Source organism: Artibeus jamaicensis, unplaced genomic scaffold (assembly GCF_021234435.1).
Source record: "Artibeus jamaicensis isolate MK-2021 breed Jamaican fruit bat unplaced genomic scaffold, CSHL_Jam_final scaffold_537, whole genome shotgun sequence".
NCBI classification, from domain to species: Eukaryota; Metazoa; Chordata; class Mammalia; order Chiroptera; family Phyllostomidae; genus Artibeus; species Artibeus jamaicensis.
The window spans coordinates 21,881,781-21,906,794 of record NW_026522047.1 but is presented as its reverse complement, the minus strand read 5'-3'; the positions used below and the strand labels follow the sequence as shown (position 1 = coordinate 21,906,794).

At 46.2% G+C, this 25,014-nt stretch overlaps 1 protein-coding gene across 3 annotated transcripts in view; it reads right to left on the bottom strand.

Annotated features, from left to right (window-relative positions):
- Nucleotides 1-25,014, bottom strand: part of FHDC1 (FH2 domain containing 1) — a 36,816-nt gene that overhangs the window by 4,618 nt on the left and 7,184 nt on the right. For all 3 annotated transcript variants that reach the window (XM_053658758.1, XM_053658757.1, XM_037168120.2), the window contains exons 3-11: nucleotides 17,714-17,775; nucleotides 16,945-17,047; nucleotides 11,552-11,637; nucleotides 11,365-11,465; nucleotides 9,340-9,410; nucleotides 9,133-9,240; nucleotides 7,328-7,398; nucleotides 4,963-5,080; nucleotides 1,403-1,567 (exon numbers count right to left, since the gene is read on the bottom strand). In XM_053658758.1, coding sequence (XP_053514733.1) covers nucleotides 1,403-1,567; nucleotides 4,963-5,080; nucleotides 7,328-7,398; nucleotides 9,133-9,240; nucleotides 9,340-9,410; nucleotides 11,365-11,465; nucleotides 11,552-11,637; nucleotides 16,945-17,047; nucleotides 17,714-17,775 — 885 coding nt within the window. The remainder of the gene's footprint in view (nucleotides 1-1,402; nucleotides 1,568-4,962; nucleotides 5,081-7,327; nucleotides 7,399-9,132; nucleotides 9,241-9,339; nucleotides 9,411-11,364; nucleotides 11,466-11,551; nucleotides 11,638-16,944; nucleotides 17,048-17,713; nucleotides 17,776-25,014) is intronic.

The following is a 25,014-nucleotide window of genomic DNA, read 5'->3' as shown; positions in this document are numbered from 1 at the left end:
CTTCTACCTGACAAGGGTGTGGACGTATAAATGTACACCCAGGATATTAAGACAGGCCTTTCAAATCTCTGTTCTGACTGCTCCCTGGTAAAAAACAACAAGACCTACTAGAAAGGCCAGGGTGGCTCCGGCCCTTGTGCCCCACGCCCTCCCCACAATCAGAGAAGAGGATTTGCCTCGCAAATCCTTCTACCGGTTCCACGCAACCAGCCCTCCACCAATAAAACGGAACCAGAACAAGTGCACTCAACAAAGCACACGTTACCGCCTAGCTATGCACGTTAAATAAATTTGTGTCATGGAAGAACAACCCGAATCTGTTACTGGGTAGCGCTTTTTACTTGAAAATCAATATCCTCAAATGGTGGCTGTTCCTGTCCAAGTTTCTGTGAGGCCCTGGCTCTGGCTGGCTGCCTGTTCGGGGGTGGGGCAGCTCTTGGCTCTCGGGGCAGCTGGGCTGAGAGTGTCACACAGGTGGCCTCGAGAGCCTACAGAATTCTGACAGGAGCCAATTTGGCATCTCCCACCCACCACCGCCTTCCCTGCTGAGCTCACTGCTTGGACAAGGGAGAGTGAACGTGGCCACAGGCTGAACCTCCGTCTCTTAGCTGCACAGAGGAAGGAAGATCAAGAAATTGAGGGACTCTGGCCTACTCAATTAGGGGCAGACAGAAACTTGACCAATTCCTCAAAGAATCTGGCTGTGTACAAATCTGCTCCTGAAATACAGAGGCAGAGAGGATGCCCACGTATGAGGCTCCTCTTTAGCACTGGAAATGAAGGGAGGGAAGTTTTGTTTTTAATTGAAATGAAAGTCTTATTTGCAAAGCCGAGCACCCCAAAGAGTTTTCTGGCTTCTGCAACAAACTCAGAGATTATCAGAACGGAAGGTTGTACTCAGACCACCAACAGCGCACACACCCCAGATATCTGACAATATCCAAGTCTGCTGCAGCCGAGTGCAACAGGGTTCCCATGGCAGCAACCCCTGGTGATGGCTACGGTGCTCCGACCACTGAGAGGGGCCTTCTGGTCCTCCCCCTGCAGCCAAGGTCTCCTGGAAGGGGGACTGTCTTTTGGGGAGGAGGTGATAAAGACCTTCAGGGGCTTCGCAGAGACTTTTTAACATTGTGACTGCCACCATAAATAAACCTGACTAACAAAATGCTGATAGGGCACTGAAGTGAGGGTTGGGATGAGCCTCAGAGTTTCGGGGGGGGGGGCAGGGATGGCAGAGCCACTTCCCCCAGCCCCAGCCCAGAGCCTGGCGACCCTGCCTGGGCCCCAAACCCCAGAAACGCTCCACCATCTTTCTGCCATGGGAAGAGGGCTGGGTCTGGAAGAGAAAAAAGAAAGAAAAAATCCAACAACTCAGAAAACACAGAGATGCCACCTTCCGTACCTTGACCGCTTTGCTGAATTTGATGCAAAAGTCTCGAAATATCTGAAGGCATTCATCCAGTTTCATGGTTTCTTTGTCTTCGCAGTAAAAATCTATAAGGGTGTGGGCCTCCTCCTGGAGCTCTTGTTTGCAGCGTTCCAGTTCGGTCAGCTTTTCCAGAGCAAACTGTGGGAGAGCAAATAAGCACATGCAGAGGTGAGCAGTCAGCAGACGGGCTGGTGCCCGGGAAGACGTGCTCCTGGGCTCAGTTTCAGGTCTCCGAAAAGGGAAGGTTTATTGCAAGTCTGGTGCACTTAGAACCAAAAGGAAAATAAAATAGTTCGAACCAAACACAACCTCTGGGAAGTAAGGTGAACGCCTGTGTGGGGCCTTGGCCTGTAGAACACCACCCACAGAGTGTTCACCTCTAATGTCACTGAAAAGTGACATAGGTGAAACGGGGTCCTATTCTGGCCAAGAGCTAACTTTAGGGTCCCAGAAGTCACTTGCTGTACTGATGAGCTGTTCGGTTGACAGGGAGGTCGGATTTAATCCCGAATGGGCAGGACTGAAGCCCTCACGCCCGAAGGCCCCAACCAGGGCTTCTCATCCAGCTGCTTATCTGAGTCAGCAGGGGAGTTCTGTCTACATGAGTTCAGGCCTTTTAGTAGCTCGTTCTGAGATGGACTCATCCTCAATATCTTATTAAAACTCCCCAGGAAATTCTGAGAGGTAGCCACGGTTAGGAATCAGTGCCCTATGCAAATCTGTCCTCTTGACTTCTTCGTTGTCTCCTGATTCTTCTAGAACGAAGCCTCCAAGGCCCCTACAGGTTCAGGTACTGCCTCGGCAATGAAGTGAAAGCAGCATGCTTTCCTCCAACGCTCACCAACCCTCTCAGGATGGGAGCTAGCAGGGCCAAGGGGCACGAACACACTTCCCCGCCGGCGCTTCAGGGACAGCTGATGCGGAGCCGAAACGAGGAAGCAGCGTGGTTCGAGGGGCCGCAGCCCCACGGGCACTGAATACGGGCACCTCGCTGAAGTCTCACACTGCTCCCCGCACTTACATGACGGAGGAAGGTATGGAGGGTATCACTTTATGAAACCACATGTATCATGTGTTAAAGAAGGCTTATATTTGAGAAGCTGCCTTTTGAGTGGGGGGACAGGCCTGGGGAATGGCGAAGTCACAGGCTGTCCACCCTCAAGGAGTCGAATCGCTGCTTGACGTGCTTGGAGAGCCACTGAGCCTGAAGAGTGCCGAGAAGACGCACCACCTCCCGCTCTCCCCCTTAAAAGCCCTCTTCTTACACCAAACAGACTCAAGAGGTGGCAGGAACCAAAACTATTTAGGAAACCGAATACCAGAGAAAGTAACCACCTGAGTCAGTAGCCTGAGGCAGTGCATGCATTCACACTGTGTTTTTCTTTACGGAGAGAAGGGTATTAATGAAAGGCCAGATCTTTGCCTGTCATTCTTCCGAAGAAGGAAAGATGGATTCTGGCCAAGAACAGCTCAACTGCAGAAAAATAGGACTCTCGACAAGAATGTACACAGGCGTTTACTCCATCCATCTCATGTGTCTCATCGTTTGAGTGAGAGGGGACTGCGGGGACAAGGGGGAGGAATGACTTAAATGCATTGCAGTCACCCGCAGGACTTGGGAACGTGGAACACCCTGAGCATGGACCTGACAAGTCACCAGGCTCAGAGTTATTCATCAGAAGTTGCCTTCTGAGTGATATCACGACAGGGCCAGGAACACCCGCAACACATGAATGACAACCGGTTAGCAGGTGTGGTAGCAAATTCAGCTTTCCACCTCTAAGTTGTCTGCCATGGACCGAAGTTCCAAACCAGTCTCCTTGGTATTTCTCACCCACTTGGTCAAAAGATGGAAAGAGATCTGTCGTTTTTCTGCTCAAAAACCTCTAGCAGTTCCCCACAGCTTAGAGCACAAAGTACAAAGTCTGCAGACTGGCATTCAGAGCCCTTCCTGGCCCAACTCTGACCTGCCTCACAAAACTGTGTCTCGCCCTGGTCAGGTGGCACAGTTAACTGAAGCCTCGTCCTCAGTCCAGCATACGGGAAGGTTGTGACTTTGCTCCCCATCCGGGCATGTGAGGGAGGCAAGCAACTGATATTTTTCTCTCACATGGATGTCTTGCTCTTTCTCTCTCTGCCCCCCTTGCTGTCGCCAAAATCAATGAAAACATATCTTTGGATGAAGATTAAAAACAATTTTTTAATTGTATCTTCCCTATTTCAAGGAATAGAAAGAAAATGAAACGGCTGGGTGGACATTTTTACTTACAGAGATAAAAACGACTACCAGAAAGAAGTGTTGAGAGTTAAAAGAGGCTGCCTTTGAAGAGCAGCCCGGGGGGGCAGCCGAGACAGAGCTGCTCCTCATTGTAAACCTTTCTGCTCGGCTGCTCGGCACCCGATACTAACATTTGATTTGATGTAAGAGCGGGGGAGCGAGGCATCTGGAACCCCTGACTTTCTGGATGGGCTTCACCTGTGGGAACGTGCCCACCGCTCAGTGTTTCCCACCCACTGTGGGGTGCCTGTGTGCTGGCGTGGTTACTCTTTGAGAAAAACTTGTGCCCTTTAAGGGGAAAATCAGAGACTGCTTATATGTAAAAGAAAACATAGAACATGTTTAATAATAGAAATAAAATTCCAACAGAGCCAAACAAAATCCAGTGTTTGCTGATGGAAGCTGAAGCTCATAATCGTTGCAGCTTAATTACGAGTCAATGAGTAAAGGCTTTGGTTGGAACGGCCTGGGGAGCAGCGGGCCCCTTCCTGGGGCCGAGGGCGGCCCCGCCACCACGCTCACCCCCCGAGCACTGACATTTAAGGTGGCACGCCACCTCCCCAAGGACTGAGAGCAGAAAAAGGTGCCACTTCTTTTTTTTAATGAGGCAGATAAAAGTATGTCAGACTGTGTGATCGGTGAGTCACAGGGAGCTGCCACAAACACGTCCACTTGGTGGCTTTCTGTTGTTATTCGGGGCAGCGCCTGCTACACCCTGCTGGGCTGATGCATTTCGGGTGGTGATAGGCATGGCAATCGTGTTCTGCTGCTCTCATTAGAAAACATGCCAGAACACAGTTTGTGTCTTCAGTAAACACAGCGAAGGAACAACAGCCCAGGTCCTCGGGTGTCTTTAGCATTCCCACGGAACTTCGTTCTGTTGTCCACAAGATCAACGGGGAGACTGGAGCCCCGGAACTACGATTCAGAACCACGAATTGCAACACCAGGGTTAAGTAGGCACCATAAACTGATACTGGTCCACTGCAGCACGGCACGATAGTGAACATCAAACAGGGACAAACTGCGCCCACCCCCTAACAAATACCTTAGCACGTTTAGGCCACATTCACTGCCCTTTCCTCAAAAACAATCCAGCAGAGAACGAGCACTGAAATATGAAGTTCCTTTTACTGACGGGTGGGAAAGATATGAATGGGAACCTGCTGCTTCCCCAAACACACCCATGCAAATCTAACCAGCCTCGGAAGAGCTGCCGCGAGATGAAATGAAGGGACTTGAGTCACCCACAGACCTGAAGGAAGTCTTGCATCTGCTGACAGAGCTCATCATCCCGCCGGATGTTCTCCTTCAGAGATCTTGTCCTGACGAAGAGCGAGTGCAGTTCTGCCTCCGTGTTCTCCAGAGATAATCTGGAAGAAGAAAGGGGACAGTGGGCTGTTGGCAACAGGAAAGCCACGTGTCATGTGGGTCCATCAAAGAAGTCTAACTGCTGGTCAACCTAAAAAGGGAAGGGGAGGTACGCCTGACAGTAATACGAGTAATATCGAATGTAAAAAAAAACCCACACACAAATTGGCTGTCACCTATCAGTTTGAATGCAAAAGCAGTTACCAGGGTCCCACTGTGTTCTACTAAGTAAGACATCAAAGAAATTGGAGTTGGGCGGAAACCACACCAAACACAAGGGGAGCGAGCCACTGCGGTTACACTGGCCTACCCCTGCGCTCAGATTTCCTCCTGGGCTGTTTTTTAAGAGGAGAGGCCTTCCTAGAGACACACGCTGGTCAGCGAACGGGCTGCATGCCACTGTGTCCTCACTGGCAGCCCAAACCGTGGGCCTTGTCTGCACGTCCTCATGCAATAAGCATTACAAACACCCGTGGGGCTCAGACAGTTTCCTGTGGCCGATAAACAAAAACACAGAGGGGCTAACTCTCAAAAAGCAAGGCAGCCCATGTTGTTGATAATCCTGACGTTAAGGCCGACATGGAGATACTGAGCTGACATCATGTCACTTGACACTGACAGCCAGAGTAAGCACTGTATTTACGACAAAACTAGCAATTCTGTAAAGGCTTTTGTTACATACACCAAATCCACATCAGTAGAGCATACATGATGTTTTTGTCTTCATCAGTAAAGTGAAGAGATGAGCCCCCAAAATCCAGGGGGAAGTCAATTAGCAAATTCATATATTAGGATGCTTTCAGGATGCCATTGTCAATTTTAACTTTTCTTTATGCAATAAATCTTCCTCCTTCAATGGTTGCTGACACCCGCCTACAATCTGTTGGTACTTTGCCTTCCACTTCAAATAAACTGACATTACTGAACAGGATTTTTTCTAAGACAATAAATAGCTTGCTAAACTTCCCCATCTAACTCTGTCCAGAACTGTCAGTTCACAAATGTAATGGCTATTTCTCTATTTCTGTTGGTAACATTTCTATACTAGTCAGAGGAAAAAAATATTCCCACACAAATTTCTTATAGTAATTCAAAACCAAAACAGCTTGTATCTTATAAGAAAGGTGCTCGTTCTCTTGGGGGGATAATCTGGTGATCCATTAACATGAACTATTAAGTTGTTCACACCTTTGGACTGATAACCTCACTCTGGGAAAGGCATGTGACCTGTGTTCACAGCCATAACACTGAGGCACTGGCCAATGACAGGGCTGGGCCTGAGAATTGATGGTTCATGTGCTTATGCATGTGGTCTGTGTCCTAACTGGACACAGTCACTCGGATGATTAAGTCTATGCAATAAACCCTATTGCACATGAGCCTATGAACGAGGCTGGTGGTGTGCGGAAGCCAGATCGGAAGAGGCGAGCGGAGCACAGGCATCCTTTCCGACTTCACTTCAGTGACACCACGCCAGCTTGAAGTCAGCCACGGTAGCAGTGTTTACACTGTGGAAATCGGCAAACAATACAACTCAGAACTCTGTTCTCCCCTGAAAAGCTGCTTTTTTTGCACATTTACCGCTTTGATGCAGAGATGTGTACCTCAAATTTAAAAACGCAGAACTTGAGATGGCACACAGACACAGATTATAGCTATATTAAAATACACACCTGTAGTAGGACCCAAGAAACTCAAGGTATTGCAAGTAGAGCTTTATGCTCGGTGGACACTTTCTCTGTAAAGCTGAGTGACTAATTTAAAACAAAATCCTTTCACGGCCCTTGGTACCCTTCCAACTTCTAATGTGATAGAAAATAAATGGACCATGTTAGATTCTACAAGGAAACAAACACGAGGTACAGTCCTGCAGGTGGGACTGGTGATGCACCGGCTCCCGAGGTAACAGGCTGTGTTGTTTGAGCTCTATCTGTTGGGTGTGGAGGGATTTGAAGTTCTTAATCCATATTTTTTTTACACCGATGATATTCATTGGAAGAGATGGTAATAGGTCTTTTTCTAGGTTAAAATAAGGATTAGTTTTTCAACACCCTCCAAATTCCAAAGGTGTACACACACACACCTCTGTAACTAAATGAAAGTAAGGTCGGAAAGTTCAACAAGACAAACGTTTTAAGGCTCACACTTGAATCCAGATGCTATAAAATAGTCATCCGTTTCCCTAAGAAGGTAGTTAAAAAAGAAAACCCTTAAATCTTCACAATTCACTTTCAGTCTTCCTAGCTTACCTAGCAGCCTCCTGAACATGATGTAACTTTTCAGAAAAGTGGAGAAGACCATCATCATTCTTTTGGGCTTCCTGGAACAAAACCAGAATTTTCTTATTATACAGATAGAACTGGAAGGAAATAATTTTCTCAGGGCTTAAAGGAACCTTAAAATCAGCGTTCCTGTTTTTGTGCTTGACACTTTCAAAGCAACTCCCTGAACTAGGAGCTCTGATATTCTTAGTAAGATTTACCAGAAAGCCACGACTCTCGAGATATATTTGACTTCCAAGAGCAACTGATTCTGACATGGAATACAACAAATGTGCCTGAAAACTCAGTGGAAAGAGGTGGTGGCTGAGCAGTGCCCATTATTTCCCAGAGAATCCGATACATCCTGCTTAAATACCGCCCATACCTTCGAGCGTGCCTTCAAACAACTGAGATACAGCCAGCTGTCAAACCAGTTTGCTAGTTGAGTTTAATGAGAAGGTGCGCAAGCCAGGGAGATTCTGGATTCCCTACCTGTTCACTGGGCATGAGGAAGGCAGGTATAAGGGAACCAATTGGCAACCCTGGAAACTTCCCCACATGGGCAGGGACCAAGTCACACAGAGCACACCTGGATACACAAATCTAAAAGGGCTGCCAGAAGACTCCCTGCAAGGTGCATGGGAGGAAGAACATATTTTCTGATTTTAACGTCCTGAAAATTAACTTTTAAATTAGTCCTGAGGTCAACATGGCCTCCATCTTCTGAAGACTACAGTAATAATTGAATGTATTGTTTATGGAGAATGTAATGTAATACATGCTGAACATCAAGCTAAGCACTTGATGGGATTATCTGTTAGCCCTCTCGGTTACCTGGTTTTACAGTATCACTCCCCCATCACTAGATGAAGAGTTTCAGGATCTGAGGTTTAAATAACTTGGGTGAGGAATTACAGCTAATAAACCAGGTCGAAACCTCTCAGTTCTGCCCTGTTCTGAAGCTCCCGCTGGAAACCAGCACATGACGTAGCTTCTTCCCCAGACTAAAGCTCCAGTCTTTGTATTTGCTGTCAAAACAACACAGCAGTCCAATGAAAGAGAAACAAAGCAGAACAATTTGTTACTTGAGATAATTTCACAACAAAGAGATAACTGTCTGTGGCCAATTTTTCACTCTGTAACCAGCTCCTTTGGCATCACAGAGACCCAGTCAAAAACGGGAGTGATGGACAAGCTCGTGAGTCTAAACTCTGGGCTCGCTGCTTGACACTCTCAGCCATGCTTCACAAAGGGAAAAAGGGGAAGTGATCTTCAATTCAACATCAGAAATGTTTCCACACCCAGGCCTCCACTTTCCATCCTCTCAGCTCTCATCACTGAATTAGTGTCAACTGCCACCAAGAGGAACCCAGGTTTCTAGTTCTCTCTCCAGTCCAAGGCACCCTCCACATGGCCTTGTTTTCATAAAAATGAAAACAAAAACCCTACTCATACCATGCTATATACACACACTCTGGTTGGCTCCGCACCGCTGAAGCCTGAAATCCGAATTCCCCTAGCTTGAGGATCTGAATCCTTCACAGTCTGTCTTCATCAACCCTCCCCTCACTCCGCCAACACTTCACTCCCTCCAGTCCTCCAGCCCTAGGCTCAGCTCCTGAATTTGCAAACAGTGTTTCTGCACAAAGAACCTTCCTGGAGCCCACCACGCCCTTTCCCAATTCTGCCGCCACCTCACGCCTAGGAAAAAGCTGCACGGCCTGCTTGCACGGCCTGCTTGGGGGTGGGGGGGGTTCGCACACCTTCTCTCTCCGCATTCATCGCTCCCGTACCTGGGCAACAAAGTGCAGAAGGTTCATCCCAGGTTTGTTGGCTTTCGTGTCTGCCAATTTGAGCAGAGAGGACAGTTTAAATCCTACTGCGTTGCCAGCATATCCTCCCTAAAAAAGACAAATCAGAAGAAAAAAATACACATCTATCTTTAGGCAGACCAATAAAGTTGGAGACACAACATTTTCATTTTTTTTAGTTTTACTTACTGCATTCATGATATTTCCCGCCTGTAGCACCAAGTGTAATATCGAATGTAGCTCCTCACAAGACATGAGCTCTGTCAAAAAGAACACACCACGGGGCCTTAGAGAAGCCTTCAGCTTAAATGCAGAAAAGACAGCAACCGGCTACCACATCCAAGTTCAAGGGTATCTGAAGCAAGGTCTGACCCTGAACTGCACTCAAAGACTGAGAAATTCAAATAAAGCAGCACACCTATGGTGTCTCTTAATGCAGCATTGGTTACTGCCCGTCCACATCCTGGTGTTGAACTGGGAATCAAATATGTACAACCCTTAAATATCACAAAAATACTTCAACTCTAAAATTATTCAAGTAGTGGAAAATGCAAAATGCCGTACAAAAAGCAGTACACTGTATTATGGGAATAAGTTTTCTCCCAGCAGTTACTTTTTTTCCCCTTACATCCACTAGCCTTTGACTACACGTATGGAATATGCAAACTAACGGTGAGCGACATTTTGCGTAGTCCATGAACCATGAGGAGATAAAAAAATAAACAGGCTGGGATGACATGTCAGTAAGTTGCAAAGCACTAACCCTTAGAGGCCCAGCACCCACAGAATTCTCCTATTTTATTTAAAACTATGCATTTCATTTGGATTGGCTTAAAGGCTTAAAAAGAAACTTGTCATTGTAATATAGTGGTAAATTACCTCTTTAATTACAGAATCTTTTGTATATAAACCTACACAAGTCATTGTTAAATGCGCAATTATCAAAAACTGTTCATGTATCTGGAAGGCTAAAAAAGTTTGATGATTAAAACTCAGTATATAGGGATAATATATAAAATGTCGCCTATTATGTATTTTTACGTTAATGTTCTCCCTGAAGCCTGGTATTACTTTAAAAAAATTGCACTTGGATCGCTGCCTACACCGTGCTATCTAGGGGGGCCAGTTTCTGAAGGGTAAGCAGATAAGACACGTCTCCCCGCGCACATGTCTGCCTGCTCCCTGTGAAAACATGTTTTTCCATCTCCGTTGGAACAACCCCTCTGAAGTCGCTGCAAAACCCCGGGTCTGGAAAGAAATTTTAAAGGGCCTCTAGACTGAATGAAGAAAAATTCCAAATTCTTAGTCTACTTTCTAAAATGAAGAAAACTATAACAGGCTGACAGGTTGGAGCAACTAAAAGGGAAACCCAAACAGGAGTGGACAGTTCTGGGCAATAAGTAGAAATCCAGAAAATGACTGAGAGGAAATGAGGGTGGTGCTGCTGAATGCGGGGAAGCGTGAGCGTCGGGGAGGGCCAGAGGCTGCCCCAGACAGGACAAGGAGGCAACCGCGCCCGGGCCGGGCCTGCGTGCTCAGGGTGGCAAGCGGCAGAAAGCCCGGCTCCCACCACCGTGGCCTGAGACATTAGAGCAACTCTGAGCAGCCTACCCAAGCTGGGTAAGCCAAAACATTTAGCAAGTTGTTCAAAGAAATGGAAATGGCCATCTCACCCCTCCCACATGTAGTGAGCCCGCCAGTTGTCAGAGTCTGGAGGGAGGCGAGTGGGGTGGGGGAGGGGCGCTAGGAACCCTGACGAGAGAGTCACACGGGCTGCCCAGGAGCAGGTCAGGAGGAAAGGGGGTCTGCTGGAAAAGCAGGGTCCTAAACACCAACAGAGGAGAGACATGGCTGGTTCAAGGGCGCGTCTACACACAGGCACCCTGACCACACACACACAGGAAGCAAACCTTCGGGAGGAGTGAGAGTGAGCTGCACACAGCAAGGTTCATTCCAGCCTGAAAGAAACCTTCTCTTTGGGAGGATAAGATGCTAATTAATTGATCACCTGATTGTTCCATTAATTAACTAATTGGAGAGGAGTAAAAGTAGATACACCTTAAATGCCGTCCTTAGTAACATCTCATGTCCCTTTTTAGGGTGCACCAGAGATGGGACTTTGCATTTCTAATTTCAATTGAATAGTTTTTAAAAATAAACTGCTACCCAAATGAATAAAAAACCACTTACATGAAGCATCATGAATTTACCTACCTTTTATAGCAGTTCTTAGAACTGTTATATCCTTGTACAGAGAAGAACAAGAGGGTAAAAACTCTTTTTTTAGCACCATGGCTTCAATCCGAAGTGAATAGCTGAAAAGTAAAAATCAAAGGATAAACTCTGATGTCACTGGTTGAGAAACCTCAGTCTGTAAAGAACAATGACCCACGGTCCTTACTTTGGCACCTGAATTAAGCAGTGCAGAAAGGAGTCCGCCAGCGAGAGCTTGGACACATCGCCACTAAATGTTTTTAATTTCTGTATCTAAAAAGACAAACGGGAAAAGGGGGTAGAGAAAAAAAAAACCGTATGATTACAATGTACCATGATTTTACATTTCCTCTTAGAATTCCTGTAAGCAAATAGGAGTTCAGTGCTAAATTCAAACTAGTAAAAGTGGGGACCTACGAACGACAGGGAAGGAAATCATCACATCTAGTAGTCTGGTTTGTAAAAGCAGAAACCCCAAAGAAACAAAAAAATTAGAGAAGAGCCGCGTCACTTGCGTGGGTGTGAACCATCCCACTCCAACCAGAGAGCTGGGATCCTGGGCGAGGCTACGAAAGGGAGGCGGAGAAAGGGCTGTTCTAACAACGACTGTTTTCTGCACGTTATAACCTGCCAGGGAGACCCCTGCTTGGGAGAAGAAAAGAGAGGCTGAGCAGTTGTCGTAATATGGCACTGAAGTCGAAAGTGAAAACAAATTCTTATTATTTTTTAGTATTTGGGATATAAAATGCTTACACTGTCTAAAGTCTAATGCAGATCATTCTGTGGTCAAGTTCCCTTCACATACGTTAACGTTACAGGGAGGGACCACTGTACGCTGAGCAGAGTACCCTCTGCCTCTCCAGTGGAAAGATAAAGAGGGACATGGCCTAACAGATCAGTGTCAACAGATCCCGCTATGAAAGAATCGGGCAATACCAAAGTAAATACAATAGGATCCCATTCCTATCATTTTATTTTTAAAGTCCGTCCACCCACCAGCCTCCGTGCACAATCATACACAGGAAAAGGCCTAAAAGGCCCGCCTACACTAAGGATAGGATTCCAGTGATAATTATTTTCTTCTGCTGCTTACTTTTATTTTCTAAAATGTCCACAAGGAACACGCATTATTCTTGTAAAACATTAAGCTAAAAGTTATTGAACACACAAATATTCCTCTGAGTATCGGAAAGAGCTCCGAGTTCTGAGACAGGAATGTAGCCAAACGGCTAAGCAGGTGGGGATGGAGGCGAAAAGAAAGTTCTGTTCCACGTCAGAGAGCAAGCCACGCCTTCCTGACACGGGCAGAGGGACCGACCTGATGGCCAAAACACCTCTCCGTCCACTGAGTCTTCCAACAAAAACAATTTATGCTAAGTAGGCACTGAGACGACTACTCAAGTAGACAGCCTACCTTTGCTGCTTACCAGCTTCTATTATCCTTCACAAATCTCTCATCCACCCCTGGATGATGTTGGCTGCCCATAGAAATAATATGATTTTTTAAGCCTCTTGAAAAATGGGAAGTGATATTCAAAACCACAGAGGGGGAAATATTGGCAGAGATCTAAAGATCCACAAACTGAAGTACCTACACCAACTCCCTGACGTTAGAAAGGCAACAGTGCACATGCACAACCCAGTTTTGATCTGGTCCTTAAGACTCCATTTTCTTCTTTCGATGGACAGAAAATAGCCATTGATAGAACTGCACTGTTCCCCCTACCTTTGGGTCCCCAAAGTGATTTTTACCATTTTGAGTCTTACTACAGGGCAGATGGAACCTCCGGCTTAGCTAAGCCCCAGTCAGAGCCCGGTTTCTGAACTGAGAAAGCTACGGGATGGCTGCTGATCCCTCCTGAGCGAGCCTCACAATGCACTACACATGGATGGGGGCAGAGAGAGGGCGGGCCTCTTACAAGACCATGCATGCGAGCATGTGCGAAACTGCTGCAAATAACAGCAGTTTTCTGTCTGAAGCGTTAGAGCAAGTCACGCTAAGGAATCTTGTAGATGTTTTACTTTGACATGTGCTAAACTGTAACTGAGCAAGGATTAATCTCCTTCACTTAGGTAAAAGAGCTAAAAATGTTTAGATTTCAAGAGAATGGTGATGAAAAGATAGTGTTTGATTTAAATGCCGTGTATACAGTTCTTAATTCCATTTCAAAATGGGATTTATGTTCATTAAGGGGGATTACTGTAACTTCACAGTGGCAGGGAGGTCATAGCAAAAGGCGAACCAACCCTGTAATTAGTATGCATTCTCATCGTCATCAGAGAGCATTTCTCAAACACCATTGGGCACAGTGCTGTCGGCTGAGCCAGGTGACTCTCATTACGACCTGGCTGTGGCCGGACCTGTCCCCACGGCAAACAGCACGCTCCTTCAGACTCACACATTCCTCAGGGCAGGACTCCTCCATCCCATCTAATTCCACTCACATGGCCTTGAAATAGCAGGAGTTCCCACCCACAGACAAAGGAAAGACTTTGGGGCTTCTCCACAGTCCTCCTCCCCTTCCAGGGGCAAACTAAACAAAAAAAAAGAAGGAATGAGGTGATAAGACATCAGACGAAACAATTCAATCTGCCCCCAGAGAGAGAAGAACATCTCTACCACCTTCCAGCCCCATATCCCTGACCGTGAGATGGTGACAGGGTACGGCTGTCCTGTCCCAGGGAAGGGCTTACCCAGCCCAGCAGGGGTCCCTTCCTCTGCCCACCTGGCTTCTGCTCCAGTCTCCTCTCGGGGCACAAGAATACCAGGCTAGACGGACAGCGCACGCCAGTTCTGTCGTATCTGGATCTACCCTTTTCCTCTGCCAGTTTTAACCATGAATTTCAGGCAAGATGGATAAACATGCCAGATAAAAGATTTGTGGCGAAGGGCAGAGGGTTCCTGAACACAAATTAACCTTGGGCTGGCCTGTCAGCGGAGAACGCAGAGGAGAAAAGGCCTCTTCCCGTCCACATTTTTCCGCCTGCTGGTAAGATCACAGGGGGATCTAGGTGACACTCACAACGGCGCTCTGTGATAGCAGAGGTGACGAAAAGGCTGTGAGGTCCCCTGAGAACTTTTGAGAGTTTTGAGAACCTCTGCCCTTCCTTCCTTCCTTCCTCCAAGTGCAGCATAAGGGACTGCCCTGGGGTCAGACAAACCTGGGTTCACACCACCTTCCTCCATGGCCAGCCCATCGTGGGACACTAGACCTGGTCCATCTACCCCATGGGAGACTCAGGTTCTCACTTGTACAATGAGGACATCTTATGTCACTGTGAGGATTCAATGAAAATAAACTAAATAATTATAGCAATGACTTACTGACTTTCTATGTGCCAGCCACTGGGCTAAGCACTTGACATACATGATCTTGCCTGGTTTAATTTTGCCCTTTTGCCCTGTCCAGTACCTGGAACATGGGGGCATTCAACTTTAACACTCAGTCCCATCTTGTGCTAAAAATGAGCACAGAACATTATGCCTCAGGCTCAGCAACATGCGGTTACGTGTACACTTATGCATTTACTAGCATATTTCTGTCACATTCCTAAACCTCTCTCACTCGGCCCCGCCTCCTGGCCTCATCTCCACCCTCCTCCCTCCACCAAAGGCTCCAGGGTCGGCCCGGGCCTGCATGGTGACAGAGGCCACACAGCACCCACAGCACAGCCCATGTGTCCTCACAGCCAGCCTGGGTCATGAGGTGGCTCCGGCCTTCACGGGGAGCGTGTTAGGGAGGGGTGTCATGTGGCCCTGGGGACTGTCAGGGTGTTCCTGCTGAAGGAAGCTCCCAGTTCAGTTTGGAGGGTGTGGTGAGCTGTAGCCAAGAGTCAGTAATGTAAACAAGGAGGAGGGTGGCCGGGCTTGTCAGATATTCGGACTGAGGATGACCCGCAGGGGAGGGTGATGGAGAGACAGCTGGGCTGGGAAGGCACTTCAGGATCCCAAGCTCAGCTGGCAGCCGGAGGGTGAGAGCACCTCGTGATGCAGGGAAGCCTTGGGTGGGTTTTAATCACCTTGCCCTTAACTGTCTTCCCTTTAAACTATATCCCACACACAAGTCAAAAAACAACAGAGTTCTTTAAAACACGAGAGGATTGACAGTGGAGTTGCCTCTATGAAAAATCCCTTAGTCTTCTACCGCCTTTGCATTCTGGAATCACCTTTGAATTTTAAGTTAGAAATGAGGGTATTAAGAAAACCCCATTTAATCTCCCACCTCTTTGTGGCATGAAGCTGGCAGCCTCCCTCATGCCTGAGCTCTGCTTGGTGAGACATTTAGAGCTTGGCAGAGCACTTCCACCTGCGCCGGCAGGTAGGACCTTCCCTGAGAAAGAACGCTCAGGTCGGTTCTGGGTGGGCGCCACAGCAGTCCTGAGGGCAGTCGTGGGAACAACCCAGGCTGGAATACGATGCTGAGGAAAAACTAAATCTTTGTTTAAAACCCAAATTAATTTTGCCACGTTCATCCTAATTTAAAAATGTGGGGGAACTCCCATTCTTTTTAAATAAAAGAAAAAGTAAAGAGTGTTCAGTGAGTAAGATCTGGGTGAATTATGATTTGATGTCCTGTTCCCTCAGTACCTTAAGACCCTTTTATTAACATTAATAAATGCTATTCACTAATGTTGGCTAAGATAAATTACACTTAGTTTGCAAACAGAACATCCAAGGTAGAGAGGGGCCAAGGTGAGTTTATCACTGATGTAAAGTATAAATGCATTTCCCTTGCTGTTATTAAAGGGAATGTCAAGTTCATCAGTCATGTGTGGGAAGAACAGCAGGACAGGGAGGGAGGAGGGGGCAGTATGTGTAAAAGGGTAATAACACTTTTTTACTTTATATTACTCAAATGTTCACAAGCACAGATATTCATGTAATTTCTTATAGAATTGTCTTCAAAGCCCTTTCTTCACAAATAAAAGGCAACACTACAATTCTGGAAAGCTTGACAAAATTACTGTCCTGTTTTTTCCTAGCAGGCCCCTGAAGGAACTTTTAGGCGGCACTAGACTGAGACCCCAGCAACCTCCACCTTTCCATCAGTCACCAGAGAGCACCCATGAACAACTCACCTACCTCTCCACATTTCAGAACATCTTTATCCAAAAGTGGGTTTTTTGTCTTTATTTCTTTCTAAAGCATATGTATGGTGACAGAACCCAGGCATACCCTAGGCGAGGATCACCGCCAGAAGACAGGAAGTAGAAGCAGGATCTGTCCGGCTTCCGCACGCCCAAGCACCACCTGAGACATGTACCTGCAGTTGACTTATCTTGACTCTCCAATGAGGTGTAAGCATCAGACACTCACTTTATCGGTGAGAAAACTAAAGTTCACAGGAGTTAAGAAACTTGCCCAAGTTCCACAGTTAAGGGTAGCGCTCTAATTTAAACCTAGACTCTCCAACTCCATAACACATCCTCTTTTCTGTTGGGTTACTTCTTAATTTTACATGAGAAAACTCTGATTCTGGGTAGGAGAGTTCCCGTCCCATGTGATGTCTGACATTCCTACAAACGTGAAGCTTTTATCACCACCCCTAACATCTAAAACTCCCACGCCAAATTCCTTACCTCCTCTGACTCTGGCAAAAGTTTAAGAAATTCTCGCAATGTCTCTGATCCATAATGCTCACTCTTTCCTTGATGGATATCTTCTACAATGGACTGAGGAGACCTTGAAAAGACAATTAGTCAGACTGCATTCCACGCTCGCTGGAGAGCCAAAGAAACACAAGCCAGTGGAAATTAAAACAAATCACCTCCGCCCCACTTTCAATCCCGCCTTCTTCCCAGTCTAATGGGTAGTTTTTTGTGTTAGTGATCACTACAGAGCCACTGCCAGAGACAGTGGGGATCCCGAAACCCCACTCGGAGGCCCCTTCACCCAGAAAACCACCCTGGGCACCCCAGAAAGGTCCAAGTGGCAAGGACCACAGGAGTTTTCTTTGGGAGAAACTATCCCCTTTGGTCTCCTGAAGCTCCAGCAGAACCCCTTCCTTTCCACTTGGGAACACTTGAACTTCACCACTGTTCCATCACCAGTCTGACCTCCGCTCAAGGGACAACACTGTGGATGAATTTATACATTCCCTGACATGACAGGTTTGAATCGACAGCCCAGGGCCATTTTCCCTGTATTCCAAGCCACCAGATTGGGTTTTCAAGAAGGCACAATGTGACACTTGTGGATTCATCGAAGCCACGTGTCTAAGAAGAATTTGAAAGCACGAGGGGTGACTTTCTCTCATTACTCCTCTCTGAATTTCAGCTCACACCCACGGACCCCAACACTGACAAGCATGGAGATGACTGAAGTTGCAACTGTGTGCAAAAATCTTACTTCTTAAATTGTTTAAGAAATATCCCAATGTTCATGCTCCGCTTTGCATCCAAGACAGTAATCTAGAAAAAAATAGACACAGAAGATTATTCAAGTACAAATAAGAAGAAATGGAGGAAAGAAGAAAATTAAGACCTATCAAAATATAATATCAATTTATAAGAGAAAAATATGTAAATCTTATGATTAAGTGATATACCTAATATAGTCTTACAAATGAAAAAATATTATCCCAAGCTTTTTGCAATGACGTATCTCCCTTACTGTAACAATTATACACTATCTACTTTAACATTATATAACCTTTAATAAATTATATATTTATTATTTTTTAATTTATCAGTTTCCTCTCAAAATAATATAGTCCACATTTAAGAGCTCACATTTGGAAAATTGTCTTCACATAGCAAGAGTCACATGGGCTGTGAACCAAGAAAGTAAACATAATTCTGAAGTGAGTTCAGAGTGAGTCCCAACCCTGATTTAGAGAGATATGAAAGAACCAACACTGTTATTTTCAGAAATGTAATAGAATTCCTAATTTTTTTCTAAAAGAAAAATTTCATTTGAAAAGAATATATAAGTCCAACAGCAGCCCTTTCAGAGGAGGTGAGAAAGTGGCCTATATTTTGTTGGCTCGGAATTAAAAAGAAAAACCCTGTGCTGTATCACACCAAACTGAAGACATTTTCCCCACATTTTCACATCTCTGGAATCTGGATGCATCTCACAGTGTACGAATGACATCTTTGATTCGATGAAATATGGTGGCTATTCCAATGTACTCCCAAATCCCAGATTTTGGCTGCAACAGGTTTTTAGCTGCTCAAAATGTATAATTCGGAAGAGTTTTACCAGACTGGAAATTATAACTTTTTTTTGGTGGGGGGAAGGAAATGAAACACAAAGCCATTTCTTTCTCTGGAAATAAATACCCAAAACGTGTAGGAGAAAGATAACCTTAAAACTGCTGCACGTTTTCCCAGCTGTTTTTTTGGTAAAGGGAGACTAGCTGAAATAGGAATGTTGTTGCAATGCTCTTCCTTTCCCAAATGGATGTGCTTCATTGTGAACAAAAGGGAATCAGGTTTCAGATTAAATCCCTGGTACTGGGCCTACTTCTAAATTTATAGGAAACAGCACGACTAGCAAGACTGTTAACCAAAGTTAATGGCACTTCCTGGCTATAAGGTTAAATTTTTACAAGAGTATGGTTGCCTTCGTTTGAAGACTAATCTTAAACAATCAGATTATTTACTATCCTAGGGGTTTATTTCATGTTAACACAATCAGCTGCCAACCATAAAATAAACTCCCAAGTTAAAAGGGCCAGCTCCCCACTGCAATCTCTACCTTGGGGTTGCAGTTCAAGTTCAGTGTGAGGGGAAGAGGGGGGGAAAGGAAGAAGGGGAAAAAAACCTGTCAAGGTTATCACCCTTTAATGAAAGCTCATACCAAAAAGAGGAATCTAAAGTTATTGAGATAACTATGTGTTTATTATAATTCATAACTTAACAAGTAAGAACATGCACATTGACACAACCACATACGCACCCAAAGAACCTTCTCTGCACTCACTTCTACCCAGAATGGGGGAATAACTTATTTTAAATGTCTCTGATTAAATTACCCCGTTATATTTAACCCTCGATAGAAGCACCCTCCGTGGTCCCCAATACCCCAAACTCCACCCTCATCATCTTCACCCTTCAGCCCTCTGTATCTCCATACATTTGGCCAAGATCCATAGCTGTTGCTGGTGGGAAGATGATGGAGACTTTACTCTTCTTCCTACTTGCCACAGAAGGAAACTGAGCCTCCGAGATGCCATTTTTGTCATTTCCCCAAAGCAACATGACTAGAACTGAGATGCACCTGGGTGTATCTGCCTCCTTTTCATTCTATGTCCTGTGAGCTGCAAGAATACAGAGAAGTGGCCAATGTTCCCCCACCAGCCTGGTATTCACACTGGGATGTTTCTCAAGAAATGGGGGCAGACCCGGAGAAAGCCACCCGCAGGGTTGGTCCAGTCCCCTGGTGACCCCAGAGTTATATGTGTGGGATGATGGCTAGAAATCTCGCCAGCTAAGACAGCCTCCAGGAGCCAAGAGGCTTCCTTATTTATGCTCAACCCAGGGGCAGCCACAGGCTGGGACAGCTCTCACTCTACAGCCTGAAGCAGGGCTTCAGAAACCAGGCACTAAGAGAATTCGTCAGTATTTGTAGGGAAAAACCTGGGCTGGCGGTGACCGAGCACCTCACAGGGAAAACAGCCCAGCGCCTCCTCCAAACAACAGAAAACCAGACAACTGATAACACTGCAGGGACCGCCCCACCCTCTAGCACCCGCAGATCTGCCTAGTGTGTGAGTAGCCTTTCTCCTAGGTTATCTCACTGGATCCCTCTAAAGCAGTGTTATAAAGTGTTTGTTGAAATCCTTCAAAGAGGGTTATCACTACACATGTAAATTAGCTTATCTTGCTCCCAAATGCTGGCCAGCTCAATAAGCCTGGGAATAGAGAAATGAATGTGTGTGGGACTGCTGGGGCTTGACCCATGGGCCCCAGCGAGACTCGTGGGCTCCAAGGGCTAAGACAACTGTCCCAAGACAAGGGATGAATTGACCCGGCCCCTCCCTCATCAGTTCCAGTCAATCCCTATCTGCAGTGCACGCAGACAGGGCCCCAGGGAAGTCCGGGCCTGCAGCAGCGGGTCCAGCCAGTGAGCTACAGAGCTCCTGAGCTTTCCAGAAAGGCTGGTGGAGGAGTTCACCGCCCCTGGCCAACCCACACACTAACTGGCAGGTATGTGCTCAACTCATCCCATCTGGAGGATGTCCCACTGGGATGCGGGGGGGCTTGCTATGAAATCACAGTCTGCCCTCAGTTGGCTGGGGCACCGGGGCTGTTCTAACACCCCTGGGGACACCGAGACCAGAGTATACACTGTGCACTTCATAAACGACATGCACGGCTATCCCACCTTTCTGGTTAAAACTCAAAGCTCTCCTAGTTCCTTCTACTACGTGTATACTTTTTCACCGGGCACCAATCCACAGCAAATCTGCCTCCCGAATTCTCTAAAGGCAGAGGGAGCGTTTGTCTTCTGCCGTAGTGAAACACGCCTAGCAGTGTTTATCACGGTCACCATTTTTAAGTGTACAGTTCAGTGGCAGGCGGGACGTCCTCGTGCTGTGCCGCCAGCATCACCATCCACCCACTGCACCCTCCATCCTGCAGTACTGAAACTCCGGACCCGTTCACTAAACCCCACTGCCCATCACTGCCCTCCCCCACCCCTGGCCACCACCCTTCCCCTTTCTGTCCCGAGGAATCTGACTACTCTGGGTGCCTCATATAAATGGAATCATATACACGATTTGTCCTTTTGTGACTGGCTTATTTCACTTAGTGTAATGTCTTCAGCTAAACGGAGAAAATTTTAAAGCACTTTTGTTTCAATGTGTCAGGGAGGCATCCTCACTGAAATTAATAGTAGGCAGTGGCTATTTCAATCTTACGTCAAATTCTGAAAAGCCTGTATCCCCAGGTATGGGCTTAGCTTTTGGGTTTTGATGGTTCTTCATTTCCTTTTTTATTTCTGGTTGGCTGTCAGTTGGGAAGTGTTCTTCCTCCAACTATGAAGGTTGAGCAATGAAAACCCAGTTGAAGTTTTGGGTTTTTTTCCCTCCTTTCAAATATATTTAAAACACCACTACCTGGTTCTGCAGTTCTGGAATGAGCACATCGCAGAATTTTAGAAAATAGTGGGATCTTAACAAGGGTTGAAAAATAATGACTGATACCTGAATTACAGTGTGGGTGAATAAAACATTACCTCTTATAAATTTAGAAAAATCAATATTCCATCCTTCCATTCTCTCTCTCTGTTGGTAAGAACATTTAAGTTCTACTCTCGTAACAAATTTCAATTATACGCTACAGTGTTATCAACTGTGGCCCCCCACGTTTCACATTTAGATCCTCGGACCTTATACATCGTACTGTGGTTTCTTTGTGATCCTAATTTTGATCTATCCTACTGACTGACACTTTGTAAGACGGTCCCTCTGCTCCCTTGGTTCAGTTCTGTCAGCTCAGTTACCTTTAATTTCTTTGAAGGCTACCAAATGGCTGAGGCTGTCCTTTCCTTAAGAGCATTTCAGGTTCTAGAGGGAGACAGGTACAGACCCCGTGTGGGGCTCCAAGGAGGCTGAGCAGCACCTGCAACACCTGGACGGGGAACTTCTCAGGGGTGACATCAGCCAACGTGGGGGCGGGGAAGGGTGGACAGTTTGAGCTGAGTCTTTTTATTACTACTTCCAGTTATAGAAATGTATTTCTAATCGCTTTATTACAGCTTTATTATTGCAACACCTGTAGTTACTTTTTACGTAACAAAGATACAAGGATGGTAATATTTCATAACCTCTTCCCCCTTTATTAAGTGTTCCAATTTACTGCTTTAAGTGTTATTCTTCCTAAAGCCAGTGACACCCAAACCCAGCTCCTCCCTGTCTTCCAGCACCTTCTTCGCTGGAGTATAATGGAGCTTATTTGTAGTGCTTTATAAGCCCTGTAAAGTGTGAGCCAGCCACCTAACGGCAGGCCATTTCTGCAGGAGGTTATTATGCTTCAAGGGGACATAATCTGATCCTTGGCACGTGTGAACCTCCAAAATGATGGCCTGTGTGGTGACGTGCTGGGAACGCCAGGCCTCCAGGCTCAGGACGGGTCTCCCGTCCACAGGCAGGTGGTGAGGACTGCTGCTTTCAACCCTGAACTTCACTGTACAGAGTGAACTGGAAGATTTCTTACTGGTCCTTGTCAGACCACCACTCTGCTGAGTTATAACTGCTTTAGAAGAAAGTCTAACGAGGGATGAAAACAGCAGGTGTTGTATTCTTTACTGGAAAGAAGAAGTATATATAATACTTCTAGCCATGTTGGAGACAGCATGCAAAATTGAGAATTAGTCTGGATAACCCTGCTATGTGACAATATTATGTAATACACACTTAAATCCATCTACCTAAACGACTTACCCTACCTGAGTACTGAAGAATTGAAAAGTTAAGTTGTTCAAGTACATAGTTACGGCGATTTCATTTTTCTCTCTAGAATGTTCTCTCTCGGATTAGGACCTACAAGTATTAAAAATAAAAGATATTGCAAACCCTGTCCAGAACAGCAGTGTTTGCAACAGCCAAAAGGTGGAAATAACCCAATCATCCAGTGGCGGGTGGCTGGGCACACCAGTGTGGCGCACGGACAATGGACTGGCATCCAGCCTCCACACGCTGACACGCTACAGTGTGGAGGAAGCTTGAGGATGTTATGCAAAGTGCGATAATCCAGTCACAAGAAGACAAATGCTGTGTGGTGGCACTTACTTAAAGCACCCGGAGTAGCCAAACCCAGAGAGGGGAGGGGGGGGGACGGTGGTTGCCTGGGGCTGGGAGGAGGGGGACACAGAGGAGTTACCGTTTACTGGGGTCAGGAATGCAGGCTGCAAGATGAGACTTCTCCGGTTGGGGGGTGATGCTGGCCGTGCAACAGCTGGAGTGTTTCAGTGCCCTGAACTGCACACTTGGGAATGGTTCAGGTCTACTTTACCACAATTTAAAACATAATGATTTGCTTTCAGTATTTTTTTTAAGTCAAAGAAAAAACAAAGTAAAGCTGTACCCAGAGTACAGAGGTGGAGGGAGGTGAGAGGAAAGCCTGTCTTCCCCCTGAATTTTAGATCTGGCCTCAAAATGAACATTTCTGTTCTGCCACGGGTGGGAAACGACTCCACACTCCCTGCTTCATCCTTCCCTCTCTGCAGGGCCCTGATCCTCCCTTCAGTTCACCAACACAGAGCAGCAAGTACCTCCTCGCCCCTTGAATTACCATGTGGCAAAATAAATCTCCCCAATGTACAAAGGCCAGGCACCTCCCCAGAAGCACGGTGCTCTCCTGAGACATTACTTTTTTCCCACGTGCGCCCATCCCGTTTCCTTGAAAATTCTTGAAATGCAGTAGAGAGCTCAGAAACAATGGTGAGAAACCGCCTGCTGTATAATAGGAAACCTCCGCTGGAAGCTGGGCGAAGGCCAGCGAACTTAGGAAACGGCTTCTTGCCCCTTCCAATACTGAAAGGCTCTGCCAAGAAGTAAAAGGACTTTGCATAAAGCAAAGAACAGAGACAGAGTATGTTCAGCACTAAGGCTCATCCTGAAGACTTCCTCTCAAACTCACGTTACAGTTTACAGTGAATTCTAATCCCAGCAGTCTCCGTATTTTATAATAAATAGACCCTTGGCTATTTCAACAGGGCACCACACCAATGGCTTCGAGGCCCCCCAAAGAGAATTTGTGGAGAGACATTAACACGTTCCTGAGCCAGACAGAAAAGAGGTCAATATTGCCAGCTCAAGAACTCAATAATGCAGGGAGCTGCTACTTCATTCCAGAGCCCTGCCTACTCGCTTATCTCAGCAGCTCCATCTCTGACCTATTTTCTCGGCTCCTTTACACAGATTAAAAAATGATGCATTTCTGCTGCTTACCCCACCCCACCACCTCTTCTTTTTTTTTTTTTTAAGCAGGCAGCATTCTTTCTTTTTAATCCCTGGCTTCCTAATGATTTCTTCTACCAAGTGGAAGCTTTTCGAGTTTTACTCTCATGTTTCTACACAGAGAGTTTACACAAATGCCGTTTTGGACTCAGTGTATCTAATATATAGTGATCGGATGCTGAGCTCCCGGTTTACTTCTTATGACTCGTTGCTTTGTTTTCTTCTCAAAGTAGCTGAACCTTAACTGAAAATACGCTTCCTAGGAAGTCCATCTGAAAATCGCTTCACGCTTTGGCTCTCTGCAAATCTCTTTTCCACAATGGCCATCATTCAACTCAGATATTAGAGGAATAAAGGCCGTCGCCAAACACTTGTGCAAGAAAAAGTGTAAGAAAAACTAAGACTAAAACCCGAAGGATATGTATTAGTGAATGATGCTGTTTAACAAAAGGCGTTTTATCTCAGAAAGCTCCAGTTCATCACAGATGACTGAGTTAGTTGGGTTTTTGTTTGTTTGTTTGTTTGTTTGTTTCTCTGGAGACACATCGTCCTGGACTCCGGCAGAGGCGCCTCACCAGGGGAAACTGCAGAGGAGCAGACAGGGCAGAGCTGAGGAGCCCACGACTTCGGTCCCAGAGAGCGTGTTCTCTGCATGAGGTCATAATCCACCGAGATGCCTGGGAGGGTCCGCATGCGGGCTCCCCACACTCCATTACTACTCAGCTCAAGTTCACCGTCT